This window comes from Mesocricetus auratus, unplaced genomic scaffold, assembly GCF_017639785.1.
Source record: "Mesocricetus auratus isolate SY011 unplaced genomic scaffold, BCM_Maur_2.0 Super-Scaffold_6723, whole genome shotgun sequence".
Taxonomy (NCBI): Eukaryota; Metazoa; Chordata; class Mammalia; order Rodentia; family Cricetidae; genus Mesocricetus; species Mesocricetus auratus.
This window is the reverse complement of record NW_024429183.1, coordinates 1,281,286-1,304,532: the sequence shown is the minus strand read 5'-3', so window position 1 is coordinate 1,304,532 and position 23,247 is coordinate 1,281,286. Positions and strand designations below refer to the sequence as shown.

General features: G+C 48.2%; 1 protein-coding gene across 6 annotated transcripts in view; it reads right to left on the bottom strand.

Annotated features, from left to right (window-relative positions):
- Positions 1-23,247, bottom strand: part of Galns (galactosamine (N-acetyl)-6-sulfatase) — a 33,217-nt gene that overhangs the window by 9,231 nt on the left and 739 nt on the right. For 3 of the 6 annotated variants that reach the window (XM_040735421.1, XM_040735405.1, XM_040735412.1), the window contains exons 1-11: positions 23,030-23,170; positions 17,990-18,113; positions 17,173-17,247; positions 16,392-16,494; positions 12,786-12,929; positions 11,465-11,531; positions 11,233-11,360; positions 10,682-10,821; positions 8,053-8,156; positions 4,475-4,611; positions 3,710-3,812 (exon numbers count right to left, since the gene is read on the bottom strand). In XM_040735421.1, the coding sequence (XP_040591355.1) occupies positions 3,710-3,812; positions 4,475-4,611; positions 8,053-8,156; positions 10,682-10,821; positions 11,233-11,360; positions 11,465-11,531; positions 12,786-12,929; positions 16,392-16,494; positions 17,173-17,247; positions 17,990-18,113; positions 23,030-23,149 (1,245 nt within the window). In that variant the 5' untranslated portion in view covers positions 23,150-23,170. Of the gene's footprint in view, positions 1-1,768; positions 1,864-3,709; positions 3,813-4,474; positions 4,612-8,052; positions 8,157-10,681; positions 10,822-11,232; positions 11,361-11,464; positions 11,532-12,785; positions 12,930-16,391; positions 16,495-17,172; positions 17,248-17,989; positions 18,114-22,798; positions 22,981-23,029; positions 23,234-23,247 lie in introns of those variants that run through there. The other 3 variants (XM_040735436.1, XM_040735402.1, XM_040735431.1) reach the window with 3 other exon arrangements.

Sequence of the window (23,247 nt, the reverse complement as noted above, 5' to 3'; positions counted from 1 at the left end):
GAAATCAAACACTGATTTTGTAGAGGTGGTGAGGGACACCACCTGGTTGATGCATTCTCCTGGGATGGTCAAAGTTCAGGTGTTGTAGCAGCCGAGGACTCCATTTACAGTCTGAAGCTAGTCCAGTGAGCAACCTGAGGCTGTAAAGACAATGCTAGGAATTCCAGAAATGAATGCAAAAGACCTGGGGTGTTCTCACACCTGCAGAAGCAGGGACAGATTGTAGCCTTTTGTCTTTAAAAGCAGCCCTCCCCTTTTAGCTGGGCTTCAGCTCTAAATCAGACCATGGGAACTCAGGACAGTTGTAGTTTGAATAAAAAAAATTCAGCTAATTTAAAAAAAAAAGAGCCAGGGCATGGTGGTGCATATCTTCAATCCCAGCACTCAGGAGGCAGAGGCAGGCAGATCTCTGTGAGTTTGAGGACAGCCCAGTCTATAGAGTGAGTTCCAGGACAGCTAGGGCTACACAGAGAAACCCTGTCTCAGAAAAACAAAAACAAAACCCAAAAGACAACAAAATCCCTGCTCCTAATGAGTATAGCACCCTGTCCATCTCTGTATTTTTTCCTCACCTCTCACCAGGCCTGGTTGGTTTCTAGCACTGGGTTTCAAGGAAGGGATATTAAGGCCCCCACCAAAGGGCGGGGCTTACTTGGCACTGCACTGAGGACCTGCCTATCAGTCTATATGGATCAGTCACACCAAGGAATCCTGGGTTCCATTGGTTCCAGGCTCAAGTAGGAAGTAGAACAGGAAATAGAACTCAAGTGCCCTGGAGTAGGGTATGCTGGCTATAATACTCTCAGGCCTGGCCTTTAGAGCAAGAGTGGGTCTAAAGCACAGAGTGACCCTAGTGGGAAAACCATGCAGCCTCTAAATAAACCTCCCAATGTGTTTGCCATCAGGATGGGACAGTGAACAGATACATAATCCCAGCCCTTGGACTTGTGTGATCTGTGCCCAGGGGCAGCTCAGATGACATGAATTTGTCATCTTTTGTGGGATTCCTCCTCCGCTTCAAAACAGCTTTGTGGAGACCCTAGCATTTGAAATAAGAGCACCATGTACAGGATATAATGGAGCTTGTAAAGGCATGGAGACTCCACAGGCTGACTGGCAAAATCTTGCAGGTGACATAAGGCCAAGAAACCAGGCCTATGCCAGTAACACAGGGCCAGTGCCTGGGTCTATCAGGTAAACCCAAGGTTGATACTGGCACTTCTGGACCTGGCTGTGACCTTTAACCCACTGTATAGATCTCAGGCCTCTCTGTAACATAGGCCTCTCAGTTTAAGATTGGGGGTGGGATTGATGGATAGTGGTCTCCTGATGTGGTTGGAGTAGCCATGGCCTAGGCTGTCCCATCCAGGCTCCAGGATGCTTTTCTCTAGACCTGATTCCAGTAAGAGACCAACTTTCAACTATCTAACCCTGAACCATGAGAGATGATGCCCTGAGACCTGGCTCTTTGGAATCATTGTCCACAATGGGGAGATATTCTGTTAACAGCAAGGGCTATGCACATTTCAAATGTTGCATAGTCTCAGAATCTAGAAGCTAAGAAAACCTATGCCAACACAGGCTCCCTCACAGGAGACCCAGAACATGGAAGAGGTATGTTCCTTTGACAACCAAGGAGGGGGAGTGTGGGTCTCATTCCTCTTATTGGAACACAGAGCAAGGCATCGCTGGTGGCACTTTGGGCTTTTCCTGGTATCGTCTAGTCCCTTGTGAAAACATGTTCAAGTCAGGACTAACTCATACCCACCATGCCATGTAGATCTGAATTCAGCCTGAAGAAACTTCCAGACATTCAAAGGTGTTGACAGGATTTGGTGTATGCCTTCTTGGATGGGAGCTAGTCTGGTAGAAGCAAAGATGGGTTTCTTTGGACCCTGCCTTAAGGAGTCCAAAAGGGCAGAGCAGCCACCCTATCCCCATGTGGCCCTGCAGGGGTCCAGAGAGAGGTCCATAGTCATGAGGGAATTTCTTCCTTCTGACTTTTAAACTACTCAGACTCTTGAGGAGGCAGAAATAGGTATCCTAGAAAAAACCCTGAGGAGAGTACAAGGACTTGTGTGACAACCCAAAGGGTCTATTCACTGTAGCCTCAGATCCCTTGAAGGAATTCCAAAGGCACTTCTGGGTTACAGGCACCAGGAGCATCCACAAGCACCCAGGACACAGGTGTCTCTAGGATACTGACTGCCTGTCCTGGAGAGTTTTGTCAGCTTGACACAAACTAAAATCATCTGAGAGGAGGGAATCTCAATTGAGAAAATGCTTCCATAAGATTGGCTGTCGGTGCCGGGCGTTGGTGGCGCATGCCTTTAATCCCAGCACTGGCAAAGGCAGGCGGATCTCTGTGAGTTCGAGGCCAGCCTGGGCTACAAGTGTGAGTTCCAGGACAGCCTCCAAAGCCAGAGAGAAACCCTGCCTTGGGGGGAAAAAAAAAAAGATGGGCTGTAGGTAAACCTGTAGGGCATTTTCTTAGTGATTAATGTGGGAGGACCCAGCCCATTGTGGGTGGTGGTGGTCCTGGGTTCTATAAGAAAGCAGGCAGAGCAAGCCATGGGGAGCAAGTCAGTAAGCAATAATCCTTCCATGGCCTCTGCATCAGCTCCTGCCTCAGGTGCCCTGTTTGATTCCTGTCCTGACTTCCTGCAATAATGGATGACAATGAGGATGTAAATCAAATAAACCTCCCCCCACTCTCCCCTAACTTGCTTTTTGGTCATGGTGTTTCGTCACAGCAACAGAAACCCTAAATAGAACACAGTCTTTGATGGCATGGCAGGCCAGTATTTAGGATGGCCCTCAGGCAGTGTGGGTCAGAAAGAGGATGAGTGAACATGGGTTTTGGACACTGTTCTAGGCTGCCCCAAGCTTCCAAACAAGGCACTGGGGAGTTGTGCCTTTGAGTTATGGCCACATGTCCACCTGGGTATATGCTGTTCACCTGCCCACACATACCCAGCCCAGTCTGGCATCCTGCCCAGCCCAAAGCCCTGTGTAGCTGGAGCCTCCTGAGTGGAGACATTTGTAGTTTGCTTCCTAGTTGGTTCAGAATGTTCTAGTGTTTGGGTTTTTCAGTAAGTAATTTTCTTCCCTATTAAGGCACATTAGTAGGTTTTCTTGTGTTTAAAGATCTTGCAGAGCCTGAGGGGATGGAGGAGACAGGACCAACAGCTTGCAGGACACAGGCCTATGACAGCCCCATGTGGGCCGAGGGGCCAGCAGGAGCCTAGGCTTATGTGGTGTGGCACTTCATCTTCAGACCTTGAGCAGGCACTAGGCTGTAGACACTGATGCCTCCATTTGTGGGCATTGGCATCTGAACCTGGGCAGGCCACTGCTGATGCTGCCAGCCTTGGAAGGAGCAAGAGAAGAGGTGCTAAGGAGAGGCTTAGGGACATGGTAGACAGTGAGGCTTGCCTGAACCTGGACCTTGTGTTCTCTGAAGACCTCCTATGAAGGCAGGATGTCCCAGGAGAGAGTATTTGTCCCCTAGCTTCTCATATGCCCGTAGCATTTTCCAGGAAGAAAGAACTGTGCCTAGCCTCTACCTTTGGACATCTGCACATGAAAACTGAGAATGGGCAGGGCCCACAGACCACATGAAGGAGGGAGGTTTTGAAGTAAAAAGATCACGATTCTCCAGGGTCTCCCAGTGATGCTCCTCCCAGGGCTTGTACTCAGGGGCCTGTACCTGTCTGAACTCTTCCCAGGAGTTGGTCCAAGTCCAGAAGTGGGCCTTGTACTGGCCAAGAGTGACTGCCATCAGTGTGTTTCCACGGTAATAAAATATGGGCCTGTTGTGTTGAGAAGAGAAAGAATCATGACCAAGTCTATGTATTCATGTGTGGGAATTCTGACTGGGGAGTGGTGAGCTGCCCATGCAGGTGTCAGCTAACACTTTAAAGATGCACTAAGGTCTCATAGTACAAAAAGTCAGAGGGGATAGGGGCGTGTGGCTCAGTAGAATGCTTTCCTAGCATGCCTGAGGTCCTGGGGTCCCACTTGGCACTGTGTATGTGGTAGCCAACAAGGCTATAGGGAATGGCCCAAGTCATTCCCTGCTTATTTTGGTCTTTGGTGAGGCAAAGTCAGACTCTAGGAGTTGAGTTGGTGACAATGAGATCCTCCTTCTTGGAAATCATATGGGTCTGGGACTGGGAGAAGCCTACACATGCTGGAAGGATACCTCCTCCCCACCCCTTCCCTGCAAACCTTAATATGCTTTCCTAAGAGGCAGGGCTTCCTAGTGTCCCAACGAGCCCAGGCTGGTCTCCTTCCCAGGTACATATCCCAGGTCTAGCTACATGGTTCCCACATCTATACTCCTGTGTCCTTCCATATGGGTCATAGACAGCCAATGAGGAAGCCTGTGAGCAGCTCTGGGATCCACCATGAAGAGTAGGAGTGAGGGAGGCAGGACTGGGGACTGGGGCTGAAACAGATGTCTAGCACCAACCTGTCCATCATGTGTCCCTGAAGCAGGGTGGGGAGTAGGTCAAGTCCATCGATTATCCTGTCACTGGGTGGTTTCAGGCCTGCAACGGACAGGCTGGTAGTAAAGAGGTCCATGATGCTTCCCAGCTGATGGCTGACCTGAAATGGATATAGTACTCCTTTGAGGCATCCTGAGCAGATGGTGTTTGAAGGCTGGAGCCTGGGGTGATGAGCACCCGATTCTCCTCTGGGTCTGCAGATGTGCACACATGTTCCAACACATACTTATTTGCCACATGTCAGGGGGGTCACAGCTAGGGTTGAGTGGAGTTATAGAGCTGGTGGGTGGCAGATGGGACTTAGACTGTACATCTGACCCCAGAGTTAGGCCATATTCACGCCCCACTTCTGCTATACATGATTGGTTGTCACAGCTAGACCTGGAATGCTAGAAGTTCCTCCTAGCTATTTTTTTAAAAAATATTTTTATTTCATGTGTATTTGTGTTTTTCCTGCATGTATGTCTGTGTGAAGGTGTCATGTATATCTGTTTGAAGGTGTCAGGTCTGAAGCTGGAGTTACAGACAGGAGCTGCCATGTGGGTGCTGGGAATTGAACCTGGGTCCTCTGGAAGAGCAGTCAGTGCTCTTAACTGCTGAGCCTTATCTTCATCCCCTTTCTCCCGGCTCTTTACAGAGAGAGCACCACAAGGGTCTCACCTTTCAAGGCTCAACTGTCCACAATATTCATTTTAACACTTGACACCTGAAAGCTACTGTGAGCTTAGTACATCAAAAGAGAAAAAGTCAGGAAAGTCCCAGAAGCAGCAAGGAAGACAGTGGAGAGGAACCAACCCAATTGGTGCTGCCTGCTGCTCTACCCAGTCAGAAGAAGTTCCACGAGAGCCAGGGGCACTTGCTAGGACCATTACTATTCATCCATGGATGTATTAGCCCCGTGGAAAGAGTTCTTGACAGTTTTCTGCTCATGTTCAAGGGCCCCAGTCAGTAAGTAGTCGGGGTCTTTTGTGGCTCTGTCTCCTTGTTAATATCAAGCTGCTTCACAGGCTCACCTACCCCCAACACTCTCTAAGTGCTGCTGTACTGGAGACAGGCAGTGTGCTTATCTCTTTTTCTTGACCTCTGTGGCTTGGGAAGGTCAGTGTACAATGGAGAAGGGTGTCTGTGGTCCTTTAAGAAGACATGACTCCATAGCAGCCAGTCAGGACCTCAGCCCAAGTTCAGTTTAGACAGCACTCCTCTTATCACTCCTTGCTTGACCCTCATTCAATTGTGCCAGTTGGAGACACTGTTGAATAAACCTTGAATAAACTCGGCCAGACTCTGACCAAGGAACCTCTGTTCCCCTAAAGGCTTGCTGAAATCCTCTGCCTGTGTTGAAACCCCAGCTCCTTACTGCCATTGCCTAACTCAGTCACACATCACCACATCCTGATAGTGTGGGGGCGGGGGCAGTTTCTAAAGCAAAAAATGACCTTATTTGGACAAACAATTCCAGAACAGATCCTGCAATGTGCATGCACTCTCCGCTGTAGCACCAAATTCTTCATTCCCAAACCCTACAACCTCCCCTATAAAAGATCCCAACCAGTTTCCCCCAGCCCCTGCATACTCTCCTTCCCACAAGAAAGTGTCTGCCCTTCACTGCTTGAAATAAAAGTCCCATCTGTTGAGGTTTGTCAGACTCTCATCTCTTTCCTGTCTTTTGTCTCTTTACTCTGTGGCCTGAAATCTAACAGACATGACTCTTAACCATGCAACAAGGTCCTTGTGTGACATGGACACTCTTCTACAGAGCCTGTTTGGGAATAGGACATTCTTATGGGTGCCAGGGTCTCCCTACCTATGGCAGCAAGGAAATCTTTGCAGGAAACAGAGAGTCTTCTGAGTGGTTCATGGTCCCTTCTAAGTATTTCCTTCCAAAAAAAGAAGGAATTGGAGTGGGGGTGCAGATCCAGAAACTTTCATCATCTAGAAAAAAGTAAGAAGCCGGGCGTTGGTGGCGCACGCCTTTAATCCCAGCACTTGGGAGGCAGAGGCAGGCGGATCTCTGTGAGTTCGAGGCCAGCCTGGTCTACAGGGTGAGTTCCAGGACAGCTTCCAAAACAACACAGAGAAACCCTGTCACAAAAAGCCAAAAAAAAAAAAAAAAAAGAAAAAGAAAAAGAAAAAAGTAAGAGAAAGAGGGGATCTGATGGCTCTGCCATGGCATGCAGCCGAGCACACACCCCAGCTGTTTGTGATACTGTACCCACCAGCAGGAGGTTGCTGTCTGTTTCTTCAAAATGAAACTGTATTAAGGGCTGCAATTAGACCACCGTTGCCAGGTGCAGCAACAGGAAGGCTAAGTGTCTGTTGCAGGGTTGATGGAAGCAGGGCTTTCACAGCTCCCTGACAGCTGGGAGTGGTGGCACTAGGAAATGAGTTTTCTTCTTTTCCACAAGTGCAGCCGTGGGCCAGGTCCCTTTCAAAAGGGTCAGATGGTCATGGCCAGTCTGAGTGTCCATTAGTATCCCAGTAGCCATGTTTCTTCTACATGTAATGAGTTTACTGCCATGGGCACTCTGTTCTACCGAGGGAGCTGGTCAGATGACAGGCAGGCTTATTCTACAAACTGAGATCCATCAACCTGCAAACCTCTGGTGATTAGTGTGACCCGGAGGTCCTATGTCAGGAGGCCCTAGGCAAAGGGTAGTGAGGGGCAGAGGCTCAAGCAGGTCTAGGTTTAGAAGCTAGATACTGAGGGTAAGTCCCAATTGTTCCTTGGCACACATGGAGACTATCCAAAGCTGGTGAGTAGGAATATAGGTCCCACAGCTGGATACCTGGGGATTGTTGCCAGTTCTGCCACAGTAGCTGGCAGACTGGACAGGAGACCTCCCTGGACTTCACTTTCCTAATATGTGTAATTAGAGGGAAGGGTAAAGACTATTTGTGTCTGACACAATGACAGCCACCAGGGACACATGAACTGCAATCCCTGGTCTCTGTGGCTAAGGATTCCACACAGCAATAGGTACATAAAATAGTAGGTGGAATTAAGGGTGTGTATCATCTGGCCTCTAGCAGGAGACTAGTCTGTACTGTCCATGCAAGCCTGTATTTGTTAGAGTCAGCTATTCTGTCCACCCCTAAGCATATGGAAGCTACCACTGCAGGGTGAATTGAGGAACCCAGAGAGAGACAGTGTCTCCAAGATCAATGAAGAAAGAGGCCAGCTGAGGAATAGTGACACGAGTGTTAATCTCAGCATCAAGCACTTAGTGTGGTGACTATAAGTTCCAGGGTGGATTCTTAGACAAGGGGTGGCCTGCCTGGGGCTAGAACTTGGGGGTGAGAGTGCTGCCTGATATGACGGTGTCCAGACTGGGACAAGATACACACTCAGCCACCTGAGGTCCCACCTCTGGTCTTTGCCACAAAGATATGAGGGTCCCATGTAGGGCTGCAGCTGTCCCTTATGGTAAGATCACAGAACATGAGCAGTCAATTGACTACAGAAACCCCCTTATCACCTGGGCACCAATGTCCCCGAGAGACCTCGCAGGAGACGGAGCTTCAGTGTGGAACGCTGACTCACCTGGCCTGCAGCAATGTGCCCCGGCCACCATGCGATTGCAGGTTCCCTCATCCCACCTTCAAATGTAGTCTGCTTCCCACACAGGAAGGGACCATTGCTGCCACCTGGGGGTGAGAGTTACCACCTATCAGCCTCAAGATCTCAGGGCTCAGATCCTCTGGGGAATCAGGGACACACAGCACCCCTGGCTGGCAAGTGGCTTATCCTGACTCTGAACTCCTGGCTAGGCACATTTGAGTATTCAGGTCATCACAGGGACAAAGGACCAGGAGGAGGAGGTCAGGCTGCAGACACAAGTCAGCAAACCTGGGTGGCTCTAACCCAGACAGCTAAAATGCTCTGGACACAGCTTTCCAGAGAGAACAGAAAATTCTTGCTTCACTAGGAGCCACCAGCCTACTAGTAGTCACTGCGCAGAAATAGGAAACAGCCACAGAAGCTGTCCCTATCACAGTCCACAAACACTGATATTTTAAGTTAGTGCTTTTAGATGCTAATATCCACAGGCATCATGTATTGGGGAAGGTCTGACTTAAAATGCAGCCTGCCCCAGATTCTCTCTGGTCTTTGCACAGTCTGTAGGGAGAGGGCACACAGCTAGATTTTGAACAAGTCCCTGAACAAGCCTGTGGGAAGCGGGTAGGGACAAAGCCCCTTTACATCTTTATCCTAGACACAAGGAAGAAATCCAAGGGTCTTGGAGCGAGGTGGGCCTGTCCCAGAAGGATAGATGCCATAGCATGAGCTGCTGAGACTCTACCTCAGGCCCCAAAACACAGAGGTGGGGAGAAACAAAGCGTTTTCCCGGTGAAAAGTCAAACAGGACTGTTATCTGTGGGAAAGGCAGTCGCTGCGCTCTGCAGTTCCAAGGACTCCCGCTTCTTCTCCACATGTAGCCAACATACCAGTGTGAACAGAACTCAAACAGAAGCCTCAACAGCAGCAGCTCTACCCCCTCACCAGGCTAATAGCACTGATAAGAAACAGGCATGGGTACCAGTAGGAAGAGACGTGAGGCAGCAGAAAAGCTGTGCCTGTGGCCTGAAGGTGACCATATTCTGTTGTTCTATTTCTACCCCCCCACTTTTTTAGTTTTTGAGACAGGGTTTCACTGTATAGTCCTGGCTGCTCTGGAACTCACTCTGTAGACCAGGCTGGCCTTGAACTCACAGAGATTCCCCTGCCTCGGCTTCCTGAGTGCTAGAATTAAAGGGGTACTCTACCACTGCCCAGATCTATTTCTAGTTTTAAGTTAGGCATGGGAATGTGGGTTTCTATTTTTTTGTTGTTGTTGTTGTTTTTACGAGACAGGGTTTCTCTGTATTGTTTTGGAGGCATGGGTTTCTATTTTAAGGTATTTTTTATGTTTTAAAAACAAGCTCTGCAGCCTGGTCTACAAGATCTAGTTCCAGGACAGCCTCCAAAGCCACAGAGAAACCCTGTTTCAAAAAACAAATAAAAACAAAAACAAAAACAAAAAACAACAAAAAAAGTTTTGACAAGTTTTATTCAAGAAGAACTTTCCTGTTTCATTTTCATCAGTCTGTTCAGGAATGATTCTATAATATTACAATTTACCTGGGTGAATGACAGCCAGCATGCACACTCTGTAGTATTTTCTACATGCTTTTCCTAATTCAATATTATTGCCACTATAGTGATAGATACTGGTTTTGGACATAGCATTCTATTTCAGATTTCTTCGAAGCTGGGCAGTTGTTGGCAAGGATAACTAGTTTTGTTTTGCTTTGTCTAGTTATTGTCAGAGTCTGCTGTATCCCAGCATGTAATTCCCACTTTTTATAACAAGTTGGAGCCTAGCCTTCACAGAGTTATCTTCTTTATGGCTACAACTTCTACCTCAGGTGCAGGGTGGCCCTTGCCCTCCATCCTACCACACACAAGAACAGCTGCCAAGATCTTAGGGTAATTGTTAGAAACGATACCATTTTCCTCTGCCTAGCACCTTCCACCCTGAGAGTTGGCATTGAGAGCCTCGAGATCAGTCTGGCTAGACTTGATTGTCTTTTCTATTGCCAACCCAGCTTTTCTTTGGTTTATGATGGCTGTACTGTGTTTCTTCACCTGTAACCAGGAAGCCCACAGGACACTGGGCAGTAGGACTGACTGAGCCACCTGAGGTATCAGAGCCCAAATGGCCTAAGGGCAGTACAGGCTGTGGAGATCGTTGGGCTCTCAGCCTTGACAGGGAACTTCATGTTAATAGTTGAGTCCCTGTAGCACCATGGGTGACTGTTCCAGGTTCACCCATTGGACAGCTCCCAAGACTGAGGATGTTTTTCCTGCCACCTCTGTAGCAGCCAAACAAGCTCTACCCTAGCACCCTGATATTCTGACAAAGCCCTGGCTGCCAAAGTCTCTTGTAGCCTGAGGCTGCTGGAAACTAACTTATTTCTGGTAAGGACCTTCCTGAGGCAGCATCTCCTCCCCCTGACACTTGCCTGTTCCCCTCTCTCAGAAGATTCAAATTCCTGTGAACCCAGACCAGGTCTGAGTCAGCAGGGTCGAGACCTTGCTGCTAGGTACTCTATTCTGGAAAGCTTTGGCCTGCGAACCACCTTCTAGTTAGTCACTGACCGAAGGCCAGAGGACAGGAAACAGAACTTGCCTTCTTTGGGAGCAGAAATGAGGGCTGCGCCATTATCAGATGTGAAGAAGACAAATGTGTTCTTACTGATGCCCAAGTTTTGCAGAAGGCTCAGGATTTTTCCAACACTGTCATCTATTTCCCGTACAGCATCACCATAGCTTCAGGGGAAGATGATATTCTATTAGGCAGCCAAGAGCATTAGTGTGACCCCAACACTAATCTTATCACTTCAGAGATGACCAGTGGGGCTGCTAGCTGTTTCTCAAAGGAAAGTTCTGGCTCAGGTTCAAAGGGCTCATTACAGACAAAGCAGATATAACCACCACAACTTTCCTTTCATCACTCATCCTGGGCTGGAGGAGGTAAAAGAGGCATGGATGTTTTGTATCTTTCTTTCTTTTATGGTGCTGGGGATTGAACCCCCTGGAGTGTTCAATAGCCTCATGTATGTTAAGCAATCTTCACAACTGAAAAGCATCCCAGCTGCTTTGGATTACCCATAATAGCCTAGAGCACCCACCCAACGATACTGAGCATAACTGAAGGTCCCAGTGGGGCTTATGACTCACCGCCCTCGATGACTGGTACCCAAGAAAGGTCTTGAGGCATAAACCGGTGCATGAGTGGCGTCAATGGCCCAGTAGAGGAAGAAGGGGCTCTGCCTTGCATGCTGTGTCTTGATGAAGTCCAGAGCTTCCTGTGGGAAAGGCCTCCATTCTCCTCCGCTTCAGGCCAATTCATCCCCCTGCCTACCCAGCTTCCTCCTACCTCCTTGCCTTGGACCAGCCCACTCAGCCTTACCTGTAAGTAGAGTTGGGTAAGGTTTGCTTCCCCAGTCCTCAGGTTAATTGGGAATTCTTCATAAAATCTGAAAACAAAAAACAAAACCCAGGATTTAGTCAAGAAAACCCCTTCCTCAATTTTACTGTGAAGTCAGGAATGTTCCATGTAAAACTTGCACAGCTCTTAGGTGAAGATTTTGTCTGAGGCGACAAGGCTCTGATGGCCCCAGCATATAAGATGTTGTGTTGTAGAGATAAGACAAGGTCTGAAGGTGTAGCTGAGGACATAAGCTTTAAAAATAAATGCATGTGTATATGTGTGTATAGGTACACATGTACTTGCAGGTGTGTATGCAGTGAGTGGACCAGACTGGCCTCAAACTCACAGAGATCTGTCTGCTTTTTGTGTCCCAAATGCTAGGATTAAAGAGGTGTACTACCACGCTGGGCCAGAGTCTCTGATTGGCTCTGAAGTCACCAATTAGACTGGTGGGCGAGTGAGCCCCAGAGATCCTCCTGTCTCAGCCTCCCCAGCACTGGGATTACAAAGGCATGCTGTCCTGCCTAGCTTTTTACACTAGCACCAAGGACTGGACTCAGGTCCTTGTGTTTGTGAAGTCAACATGTTATTGACTGAGCCATTCATCCAGTTCCCAGAGGCTTCTTTTTGAGAGGTGAAGATATTCTGTCACTGAGTACACCAAGGGCCCTTGAATTACCTACTGTAGATATAAAACACATAAAAGGGCAATGTTTGGCTCAACCTTTAGGTCTGCTGATATAAGAACTTCCACCCAAGGAACAAAGGAGGAAGGAACAGGAAAATTAAGCAACCAAAATTCAAGAAAGATGAGTCAGGTCCTTGACATCAGAGCTACAAGTAGGAGGCATCCCTGCAAGACCCGACCCAAGTGGTCTCCCCTCCAGAGTAGACCTCTTTCTGTGGTGACAATGGGCAGTCCCTGGAGTGACTCTTACATCAAGTTAGCCCCACAGTCTCCTTTCTTGTGTGCAGCTAATAGGCCAACTTAGTGTCTGAAGATGACAGTTACCTCACCAAGAGGGTACATGGGTCCTAGATCCGCCCCCAAATACAAGCTATGAACATACTTTGGACGCAGGGGGATCTTTGAGTCACATGTCTGAAAGGAATCTATGACTCTGGAAAGATTAGAAAAGGCCTCAGGTGAGACTCAGAAGCAGAGCTGTCACTCTCAGCACATAGGATACTGGTAGGTCAAGAACATCAGCCCTGGTCCTGGGCATGCACTAGAGGCAAAGGGCAGGAGTGAAGGACACAGTGATGGAGCAGGAGGGAAGGAAGGGGATCTGTCTGTTACCTGCCGACCATCTCCCAGTCCCTGTACACAGGGATGTTGGGCTTGACCTTGTTGTCGTAAGGTCCAAAGTGACAGTTGGGGGATCCAAACCACTCATCAAATCCATGTTTCAGGGGGTGGAACTGGGGTCTGTGACCTAGATGCCTAGAAACAGGAACCAAGACACTTCAGAGACCCCCCTCACTGGGGATACTCCAATGTTTCCATCAACAACAATCCATCACCATCACATATAAGCAGCCTGCCAGTATCCCAGCACTCAATGGTTTAGACACACTAAGATACAAAAGGTCAAGACCTCACTTCATGAAGGAGCACAGGAATCCATCTGCCCTCCCCAGACAATGCTAGCATCCAGAGCTCTAGGCATATCAAAGGTCATTTCAGCAGAGTAGAGTGTTCTGACAAAGTCAAGGGTTTCCAGGCACAGCTGAAAGTGTTCCAGCACAGTATCTGGGCACACTGTCACACAAAAGAGGGTTTAGGGGTTCTTCAGGATCTGGAAAGAAATCTCCCAAATGCTTTGAAAGCAGCTGGATGCAAATGCCCATTTCCACTATCTCTAGATTCCAGTAGCTTCCTCCTGCCTTTCTTTACCCTCAGGAACACTCCAAGGACTGTGTTTCTCCCTTGGATTTCTAGCAGTTTATTGCGCTATCTGTTAACACAAAAGTCAGAGTATTATCCCAGCTAAGGGAAATCACAAGGAAGGTGACTGGGTGGGAAGATAATGTAGTGCTTAGTACTGTCCCCGCATCCTCAGAGCCTAGGACATGAAAGAATGTGGCAGTACGCCTACTCTGGTGATGGTGCGAGCTTTGAGGAGACCTAGAGATGAGAGGGGTCCACAGAGTAAAGCTTCACAGGGTAAAGGGCTTTAGTCAAAGCTGCAGGGTCCCTTGGTGAGCCCTCCTCCCCGCATGCCAGGTATTACCCCATGCTCTCCCATCCTTCCTCCTTTTCTTTTAGGGACACTTAATTGTATTCCCTCCATCTACTAGTAACAACAGGAAGGCTGCGGAGAGGTGCCACTATACCAACTCCAACTCCAAGCATCCGTGGGTCAGTTCCAAGTTATCTCTGAAGCAGAGCTTGTTCTTCTTGGGGACTGCAGCTTCTACCTGCTCTTCAGAGCACACGTTAGACTACTACTGACTCCAAGCCAAGATATGTGTGCCATTACCATCCAGCCTGGGATGCAGACCTGTTTTATCTGCTTTGTGCATGCACACCTGCAGAAAGCCTTTTTCAGATACAGCTTTCAACACAGCATCTCTGAGGTAGAGTGTCCTTTTCCCAGCTGTACTTGACACGGGCTCTCTTCAGGGAGGTTCCACCTTGTCCTTTCTTCCAAGTACAGAGTGTGTAGATCCAACGTTACCATTCCATGGGTAGGGTTAAGGGGCAGCAGAGAAGTTGGAAATAACTGGCTGTTCAGCAACTACTCTACCTGCTCTTCAGAGAACAGCTGTCTAGAACTCAGTTTCCTCACTTGCAGGGGAGATTGGCACAGCATGGCTGGCTCTGCAATGCTTGGTCTGCCTAGTGGCTGCACACAGTGAACCTTTAGAGCTATTCTCTGACCTTCACACACTCAGTCTATAACCAACCCTTTAGGGACCAGTGCACCACTATGGTACAATGACATCTTGGATCCTTAAGCCAGCCTGCACTACTTCCTCTATGTTGGACATGCTCTCAGGCCCATTACAAGACACTTGTCATTTCTGAACATCTCAGGGCAGATGGGAGAACCCTTGAGTCCATGTCCAGCACTCTATAGCCTTGGTGTAAGAGAAGCATGACCAGTGCCCTGCCTGGACACAGCTATAATTCTGTGCACTTGGTTGTAACTGTGGTTGGTACTACCCAGAAGGTGAGCAGGATTGGAGAGTGGGCTGGAGGTCTCCTGAGATTTGTGTTCCAGTTCATTCACACACATTTGGCTGCTGGCAGATTATGCAGTCTACGTGAAGGAGTCTAGGTTCTGCCCATGCAGGACTTGGTCAGGGAGATGAAATCTCAACCCTCAGTGATGACGTCTGCATAAAGGACACAGGGCAGTACTGCCTGCAGCTGATAGCACTGACTAAACCCGGCTCATAGAAGAGCAACTGAAGATCTACCTCCAGTCTCTGAGAGCCTGGTCCCACCAATGGCCTCTGCTCACTGTGCCTCTTTCAGAGTCTAGCAGACTTGTTCTTCTTGGTCATCTCTTCCTAACAGAAGTCATCCAGGAAGATCAATAGCTCTGTGGAAACTTGCTACCTGTTCAGCTCTGGCCACTTCAGTCTCTGACACCAGGAAGCTGTGGACCTGGCAGAACTGTCAGGTAAGACACAGGCATCTCTGGTCATCGTGGGGCCTCCAGCTCTTTCTTGCTTGTCTCTGCCATTGTTCCTTGGACTTCCTTGCCACCTGCTTTGGGATTGTGCTGATGAGGAGGGACCTGATGCCTATCAGTTCTTCTTTGCCACCCCCGCCACCCCCCCCCCCCCGTTAGGGCTAGGTTTCATTTTTTGCTTGAAAGGTGACAAACATTTCTTAAGCAGCTTTAGGTTTCCTTGATTTCCTATTATCTGTGACTAGTAATAGACTCAGAAACTGTGCCCAATGGGAGCCATGAGCAAGGCCATGAGCAGGAAGATCACAAAGAACAGAAAACTGGGGAGGCTTCCTGAGGGAAGGGGCTGCTTGGCCTCAGGCTGGGGAGCGATCCATGGGGGAATCATGGGATGTTGCAGGAGTAAAAGAGATGAATGTCAGTGCAGAGACCAGCAACAGTGAAGCAACAGAAGCAGTTATAGATGTGATCATTTCCTCTCACAGACTCAGACACCTGCTGCTTCCCTGCTTTTCTTTGTGGCTTATGACAAAGTTTGTCACTAGACAGAAGCCCTCTGGCAACTGGCAAACTGCCTCATCTGTATGCAACACAGTGGTTGGCTCATTTAGCGATATTTTACTGTGGCTACAGGCATGGGTGGGGCAGAGATGGCAGAAAGTATGGTGGGAAGGAGGGAGGATGGGGATGAAGACTGAATGTCATGCTGAGACAGCTTTGCTGGAGGCAGGCGTCTGACCTTTTAATTTAATTTTATTTATTTGAGACAGGATCTCACTATGTAGTCTTGACTGGCCTGAAGCTTGCTATGTAGACCAGGCTAACCTCAAACTCACAGAGATCTGACTGTCTCTGCCTCCTGACTGCTGGGATTAAAGGTGTTCACCATACTCATCGAGTTCTTGACTTTAAACACCAAGTTCTTTTTTTTTTAATTAAAAAAGATGCATTTATTTTTATTTTATGTGCATGGGTGTTTTACCTGCATGCAGGTATGTGTACTACTATGTGTATGCCTGAAACACCAAGTTCTTAAAAGCTCCCTGCAGAGATTATAGATGGTGTATAACTATAATCTCAGCATGTGGAATGCTGAGGCGATGGATCATGAAAGCAAAATCATTTGAACTACATAGTGAGACCTTGCCTCAGAAAACAAAAAAATTCCCTTCAAAAATCTGAATGAACCTGAAATCTACTTTCTACCCCTCCTAAGAAGTCCTCATTTGGAAAGACCTGCCCAGAGGTAGGTCTAGACTCACCATTTGCCCACGATCTTGTTGGTATAGCCTGCCTTCTTCAGGAGTTCGGGCAGGAGATGCTCTGAGTTAGGGATGCCACCCATGATCTCCTGAGGTGTATAAGCTAGAAGAACAATACTGAATTAGAAATACCACATCTATGTAATGAATACACACTGCTCCATCCAGGTGGACAGGCAGAAATGGGGTCAGGGTAGGGACGTGTCTCTTGATATTCCCAGGTACTCTCCAAGTTAGTACCAACATGGTGGGGATTTTGTAATGCTGCCTTCAGTCTCCATATGTCTCTCAACTCTCCAGCCTGGTTTGCCATTTGACACCATGCTGTTCCCTATAAGCTGTGATCCAGGTTCTTCCCATATTCCTTTTCTTCAAGGTCACTTGAAATCCCATCTCATCTGGGACCCTATCCTTACGGAACCTATCCAAGCTCCTGAGCTTATTTCTAGAACATTCCCTGCTCTGACCTGAAACTTCATGGCTTTCCCAGCAGAATAGGAGCCATGCCAGGCAGTATCCCAGGAGCAGGTCAAAGGTGGTGAGAGGATGCTGTGTGGTGTACCTGAGGTGCCTCAACCCCAGTGTCCTTTCACTGGGCCAATTCAGGGAGACATGGGGTCTGCACTGTGGTACTCAGTTCTGCCTTAGGTTGCCTTTACTTACCCTTCCAGATCCCAAACCTCTCACACTAAGGCCTAGGACACCAGCTTTCCCTAATCTAGACTGAGGTACCTGCAGGGCTATGAGGGCTATGAGGGTGGGAGTTGGCAGGGGCGCATACCATTCCTTGCATGCCCGTTGGATGTGTAGAAGCCATTGCGGATGGGCAGCCGTCCTGTGAGCAGGGCTGCCCTGGCTACATAAAAGGATAAAAACAGACACCATGACACAAATCTAGTAGGCCCTCATCAGTGCCTCCCATGTGCACAGCTTCTGGGATGTGTCTGTCACAAATGCATCAGGCTGACACTGAACTGTTGTGTTTCAATCCCCTCTAGCCTCTGTCTCACAGAAGTTGGGCACTGGGAGATGTCCCAATTGCCTGCTGATGGATAGAGGTTTATATAGCAGGCTCTGCTACTCAGCTCTGTTCCTGTGCTCAGTCTTGAGACTCTGGGACAGCTATCAGATTGTAGGACTATATGACCTGCCTCCTACTGACCCCTCACCCCATCTACTGTTCTTCAGCACTTCTGTGAGCACCAATGGAGTAGGAGTGACATTCTTTGGGAAGAGGACACGGCCTCACTGCCTCCCCACAACACCCATGTCCTGTGACCAGGAAGTACAGACAGTACTCTGAGGGCAGACAGCAGCCCTCCCTTGGGGCAGAGTGATCCCTGTCTTCTGGGAGGCAGATGGCAATAGCTATCTAGCTATCAGGCTATTGCCCTTAAAGGGACCTAATAAGCTCCAAACTTATGGTGGCCAGAGGGCTCAGAATCAGGGACCAGCATGACCAGCAACAAAGTCCCTCATTCACCTGCAGCCTTCCTGACACCTGAGAAAAGGTTGATTTATCTAGATTAGGGTTGCAGGGGCACACATGGCAGACTGCTGGCTAACGGGGCAGGAGGCAGAGGACAGCAGCAACTTACATGGTGAGCACAAAGGGTTGGCAGAATAGAAGTTTGGGAAAAGCATCCCTTCTAGAGCCATCTTGTCCAAATTTGGGGTCTCTCTGGAAGGCTCTCCATACACACCCAGGTCACCCCAGCCCATCTGCAGGGAAGATCAAAGAGATGAGGAATGAACCCTTCCAACAATGGTTCTTTTGCTACAAGGAAGAGCCATCAAATTCGTCCAAACTCTGGCAGCTTCATGCGTTGTTCCAGCGGTCACTAGGAATTTGCTGGCTCTCACCTCTATATCAGTTTGACCACCATCAGGAATATATCTGTTTGTCTTCCTCCCCAGATGAGATCAACCTCTGTATGCTCCTAGAGTCTTGGTGTCTAAGAATACACATCTATTTTCAGCATAAAGCTGTTATGCAAATTTAGATTTCAAAAGCAAGTGGTGAGGTTCCTCTGAAAGCCGAGCCTAGAGTTACCACATGGCCTGGCAGCCTGGCTCAGTGTACCTCACAGAACTGAAAACTCTTGCTCCAAGACTACATGTATGCCCATGGCAGTCTGATTCCAACCATCAAGGGGTAGGACCAGTCCAAGTGACCACCAGACGATGGATGAACAAGTTGAAGGCTATACTGTCTGGATGGAATTGTATTTCTCCATATCCATGACCATCTGGAGCTCATAAGTATGACCTTATTTCACTTCCACATTGGAATGTTATGCAAGGAAACCCGAACCCATGTTTCTAGGCTGTGATCCCTCAGATCTGGCTCAGAATAAACTCTTACTCCCTTTGATATGTAACCTGTGCGTTGAATCAACTGTGGAAAACTCTCATTAGAGGAAGGACATGCAGTCAATTCCCAGCCATGGCTCATCACAGTGAAGGGATGGCAGGCAGTAAAACCAGACAAGGGCCAGGATGCACAGGGTGGCACAGGGAGGTCTCGACCAGGCAGCGTCCAGCGTCTTGCTCCCATGGCTATACTACAAGCCTGCTTCCCCCAAGGTCAAGCTGTGACAGCACAGTGGGTGGAATCAACCAGAGAACTTGTGAGAGGATTAGAATCTAGAGTTCTCTCTTTGGGTTGGTCATGAAGGCACTTTGTACATCATTTCCACACAGCAAGATGACCAGATGCACAGGGGTATTAGATAACTAATTGGATATTAGTAGGCTTGGAAATTATTGGGGATGAATCCTTAATGATGAGCTTGCAAAACCAAGACCTGAAATTGTTGGACTGATCCCTGGTTCATAGAATGTGACCAGTTATATTTATGACCCTGGGTGGAGCCATGACATTAATAGATATAGGCATGTACAATTTTTGTTTTGTGATATATTGTTGTCTTCTACAAATTTCATGTTTGAGAACTGCAATCAGTTACAAAAAATCACAAAAATATGTTTTATGATTCTTATGTTGGGCATGTGGCTGCAAGTTAGACATACCTAGAAGAGTTGAAAGCCTCTGTCTCTCTGTCTCTCTCTCTCTCAATTTTGAGTCAGGTTTCTCTGTGTAGCCTTGGCTGTCCTGGAACTTACTCTGTAGACTAGGCTGGCCTTGAACTCAGAGATCTGCCTGGCTCTGTCTCCTGAGTGCTGGGACTAAAGGTATGTGACACCATTGCAGCTAGGACCAAAGCTTATTTTACCTTGGGCTGTGTTTGTCCTTCTTTGTTCTATTCAGCTCATGTTAGAGGGTTATGTGGAAAGCCATCCTAGGCACTAGGCCAACAAACCTGCCCATACTTTTAGCCCATACCTACCTTCAATGACCATGAGTATTTTGCTCTGCAATGGTTCTTTTTGGTCATTGTCCACTCTCATTCCTTGAGCACTGTCTACTCTCACCCTCAAGAGCAGCAGTTTATAGATTTGTAATAAACTATACCTATCTCTTACTCTATGGTCTGTATGTCTTATCTAAATTCTTTCCACAGAGATTAAAAGGACTGAGGAGTCAAGGAGAATTCAGAGCAAGATTGTGGTGAAAGGGGGAGGTGGTGTCCTATACAAATCAAGATAGCTATACACACTGCTCAGATGCAGGAAATCACTTTTCTTAGGGTAGAGATACCCAGATTCCAGTGCCCATTAAAGGCAACATCCCACAATGGCCTTCCTGAGGACAGCAGTCCAGTTGTATGTTTCCATTCCCTGTTTAACCTATTCCTCACCACTTCAGCTCTTTCTGTGAAGATAAGTATGCTACCTTTACCCTTCAGTTATCACGGGTTAAGGAATTAACCTATGCAACACACAGTATAAGAGAGGTATTCTGTGAATTTTATCACAATTAAGAACAAGATATATCACTGGGTAGCAGTGGTATACACTTTTAATGTCAGCAATTGGGAGGCAGAGGCAGGTGGATCCAAGTATGCCTTGAGGAATAGCCAGTCACATACAATGCTGCAAGGCAGGGCCTGCAATGTGAGTTTGTGAGTGAGATAAGGAGTTGCACATATACTCTAATTGTGCTGTCATTTTATACAAATTGGTCTCTTGTGCTGGTTGTAACCCTTAGGACAGGAGTGGGTATACAGTCTTTTACAAGTTAATGTGACTGGCAGGTGAATAGGTCTTGTATGGTTCACTATGCTAGTTTTGGGAACCTATCTCCTGTTCTATAATGGTAACCTCTCAGGGATAAGGGACTTATCTAGAACATGCCCTCTGGACACTCATGATGTGACCAGGGCAGGATAGGACCATGGTCAACCAGTCCAAAGTCAGTGAAGAATTTAAACTAGAGACACTCTTAGACAATCAGAAAGTGCCAAGCCTGGAGCTGTGAGCCATGTCAGATTCGATCAGCATGACAAAGTCAGCTATAGAGAATAAAAGCAGGGGTTTGCAGAGGAGAAGGGACAAGTATGGAGGCCCCTGTGCCACTGAGGCTGTCTTTATCTGCCACCTAGGGGGCACCTCAGGATCTTTCTCCCCTTGCCTCTTCTGGCACTGGCACCCTGAAATAGGTCAAGCATGAACCCAGGAGGCCTCCTCACCCAGGGTGTCCTTTCCAGAGGTGGGCTCAGCTTCCCTGTTGGACAGTCCAGCATATTCTTCTCAACTTATGCTTGGGTCAGGAGTGGATCTGAGTCAGCAAAAGTCATTGTCCTACTAGGAATGCTCACAGTAGGGTAAGTGAGCTGGGAGTTGCCTAGGGCTGTCATGAGGCTGTCACAGGGCCACCAGGGACCAGCTTACAGAAGCAGCTTTATGAAAGGGGAAGCCTGGAACCTACCTGCTTTAAGTCAGAGTGATCTAGTTGGTAAAGTCAGGGATTCCCAGTTTTGCTGAAGTTGAGTTCATTTTCAGTTATATGTATCAAAAGTCCCTACCTAATAAGATACAAGTGTTGCAGAATGTTCTGGGACAGCCCCAGGATATTTAGAAGGTAGGTGGTGGGGGTTCCCAATCAACCACCTTCAGGTAAACCGGTCTGATGCTAATTACATCCCATTACACAAAACCTCTCTACTCATCTGCGGCTGCCCAATGAAAGTGCACGCTGAGCCTTACATATAACTTTATATTTTCTAGTCACCATGTTAGAAAAGCAGTTAGGTTACTGGATGCAGTGGCTTGTGCTTGTAATCCTAGCACTGGGGAGGCTAAGGCCTTGAGTCTGAGGCCAGCTTGGGCTACAGAGTGAGTTTCAGGCCAGCCAAAACTACATAGCAAGACCATCTCTCAAAAAAACCAACCAACTAAGCAAGTACACAAACCAAAAAATAAAAGCAAGTAGGCAAGATGAAGGCTAACAGTACATTTACTTAACTCAATCATCCAAAGTCTATTATTTCAACACTCTTCAGTAGCCTAATGGAGTGTTAGAAAGGACCTCTCACTTCTCACAGGCTGTTATTTGGAAAGGAGAGAGCAGAAAACTGACAGACAAGCATCTGTAGTCAGTACTTCTCCCATCTAAGTACTAACCAGGCCCGACCCTGCTTAGCTTCCCAGATCAGACGAGATCAGGCGTGTTCAGGGTGGTATGGCCGTAGACAGTAGTCAGTACTTCTGATCAAAGAAGCCAATAAACCAACAAACCAACTCAGTGTGATTTGACTCTAAAAGGACCGAATACTGAAAGGCACTACATATGGATGTGATATATATCTTCTGCACTGCTTATTACTGTGGAAAGCCTGCTACAGCCACCAGAACAGGAGCCAAAGGAGCCAGGCACCCAGAGTGTGAATTAGCCATCGTCTACACAAGATGGGAAGCTGGAAAGAAGCATTCTAGGTTCCCTGCAGTGGATTCTGGGTAGTGGGATTATGCACAGGACTTTTCAGGTGTATATTTTTCTTCATGATAAAGAACCACTAACCCAAAGACTATCAAGTGGGATGTTTATTTTCTTTTTCTCCTACTAAGTTTCTAAAATCCAACTTATTTTACATACATGGCCCCTCTCTATGTTGATGGGTGCCACTTTGAGGAGTTAAGTGTGGATCAGCACAGGACTGAAGGCTCTGTGGGGAGGGCTGCACTGGCTATTAGCCTCTGGGATGCCCATCACTGTTCCAAATCAACCTGAAGTGGATCCGACGCCGGTTCTAACAATAGCTGACAGGTGCCACTCTGTAGTGTGAGTCTGGGGTGGGGTGGGGGGCAGGCGGCTGAGGCTCAGAGGAAGACAGGGATGATTCAGCTTGTGTAGTTTCTGACCCAGTGCTGATTTCTAAGCTTTCATGTCACTCCAGAGAGTCAGATTCCCCAGACAGGGACACCGAGGCAGATCAGCCCCGAGGCTGAGTTCAGAGATGACTGACTGCGGGCTACACACCTGACCCCTCGGGTGACCTTCTTACCTTTCAGTTCTTCCATGCTCGACTTTGGTCAGAGTTCCCCAGAGGCCCAGGCTGGAGGTGGGCACCGAGGGCAGAATCACGTATGAGGGGAGGGGGACTCCAGGCCTCGCCCCCGGGGAGATAGGGGGAGAACCTCCCTGAACACCGACCCCCACTGCGGAAACAGTAAGAGAGAGAAGTGACCCCCGGGGCTGGGCCTCCCTCGGGTCACCGCCGCGTGACCCCACTCACATCGTCCATGAGCAGCAGCACGATGTTGGGAGGCTGTGGAGCACTTGTGGCCAAGAATCCTAAGGCGCTCAGAACCAGCAGCTGCTGCAGCCCTCTGGTCGCTGTGGCACATGCCGCCATGGCAACCAAGCTCCCGCAGCGGAGCCAAGACCCAGTCCCAAATTCGCGGCGTTTCCTTTTGGACTGCGGGGCGGGCCCTGGTGACTGAGTGACAGGAG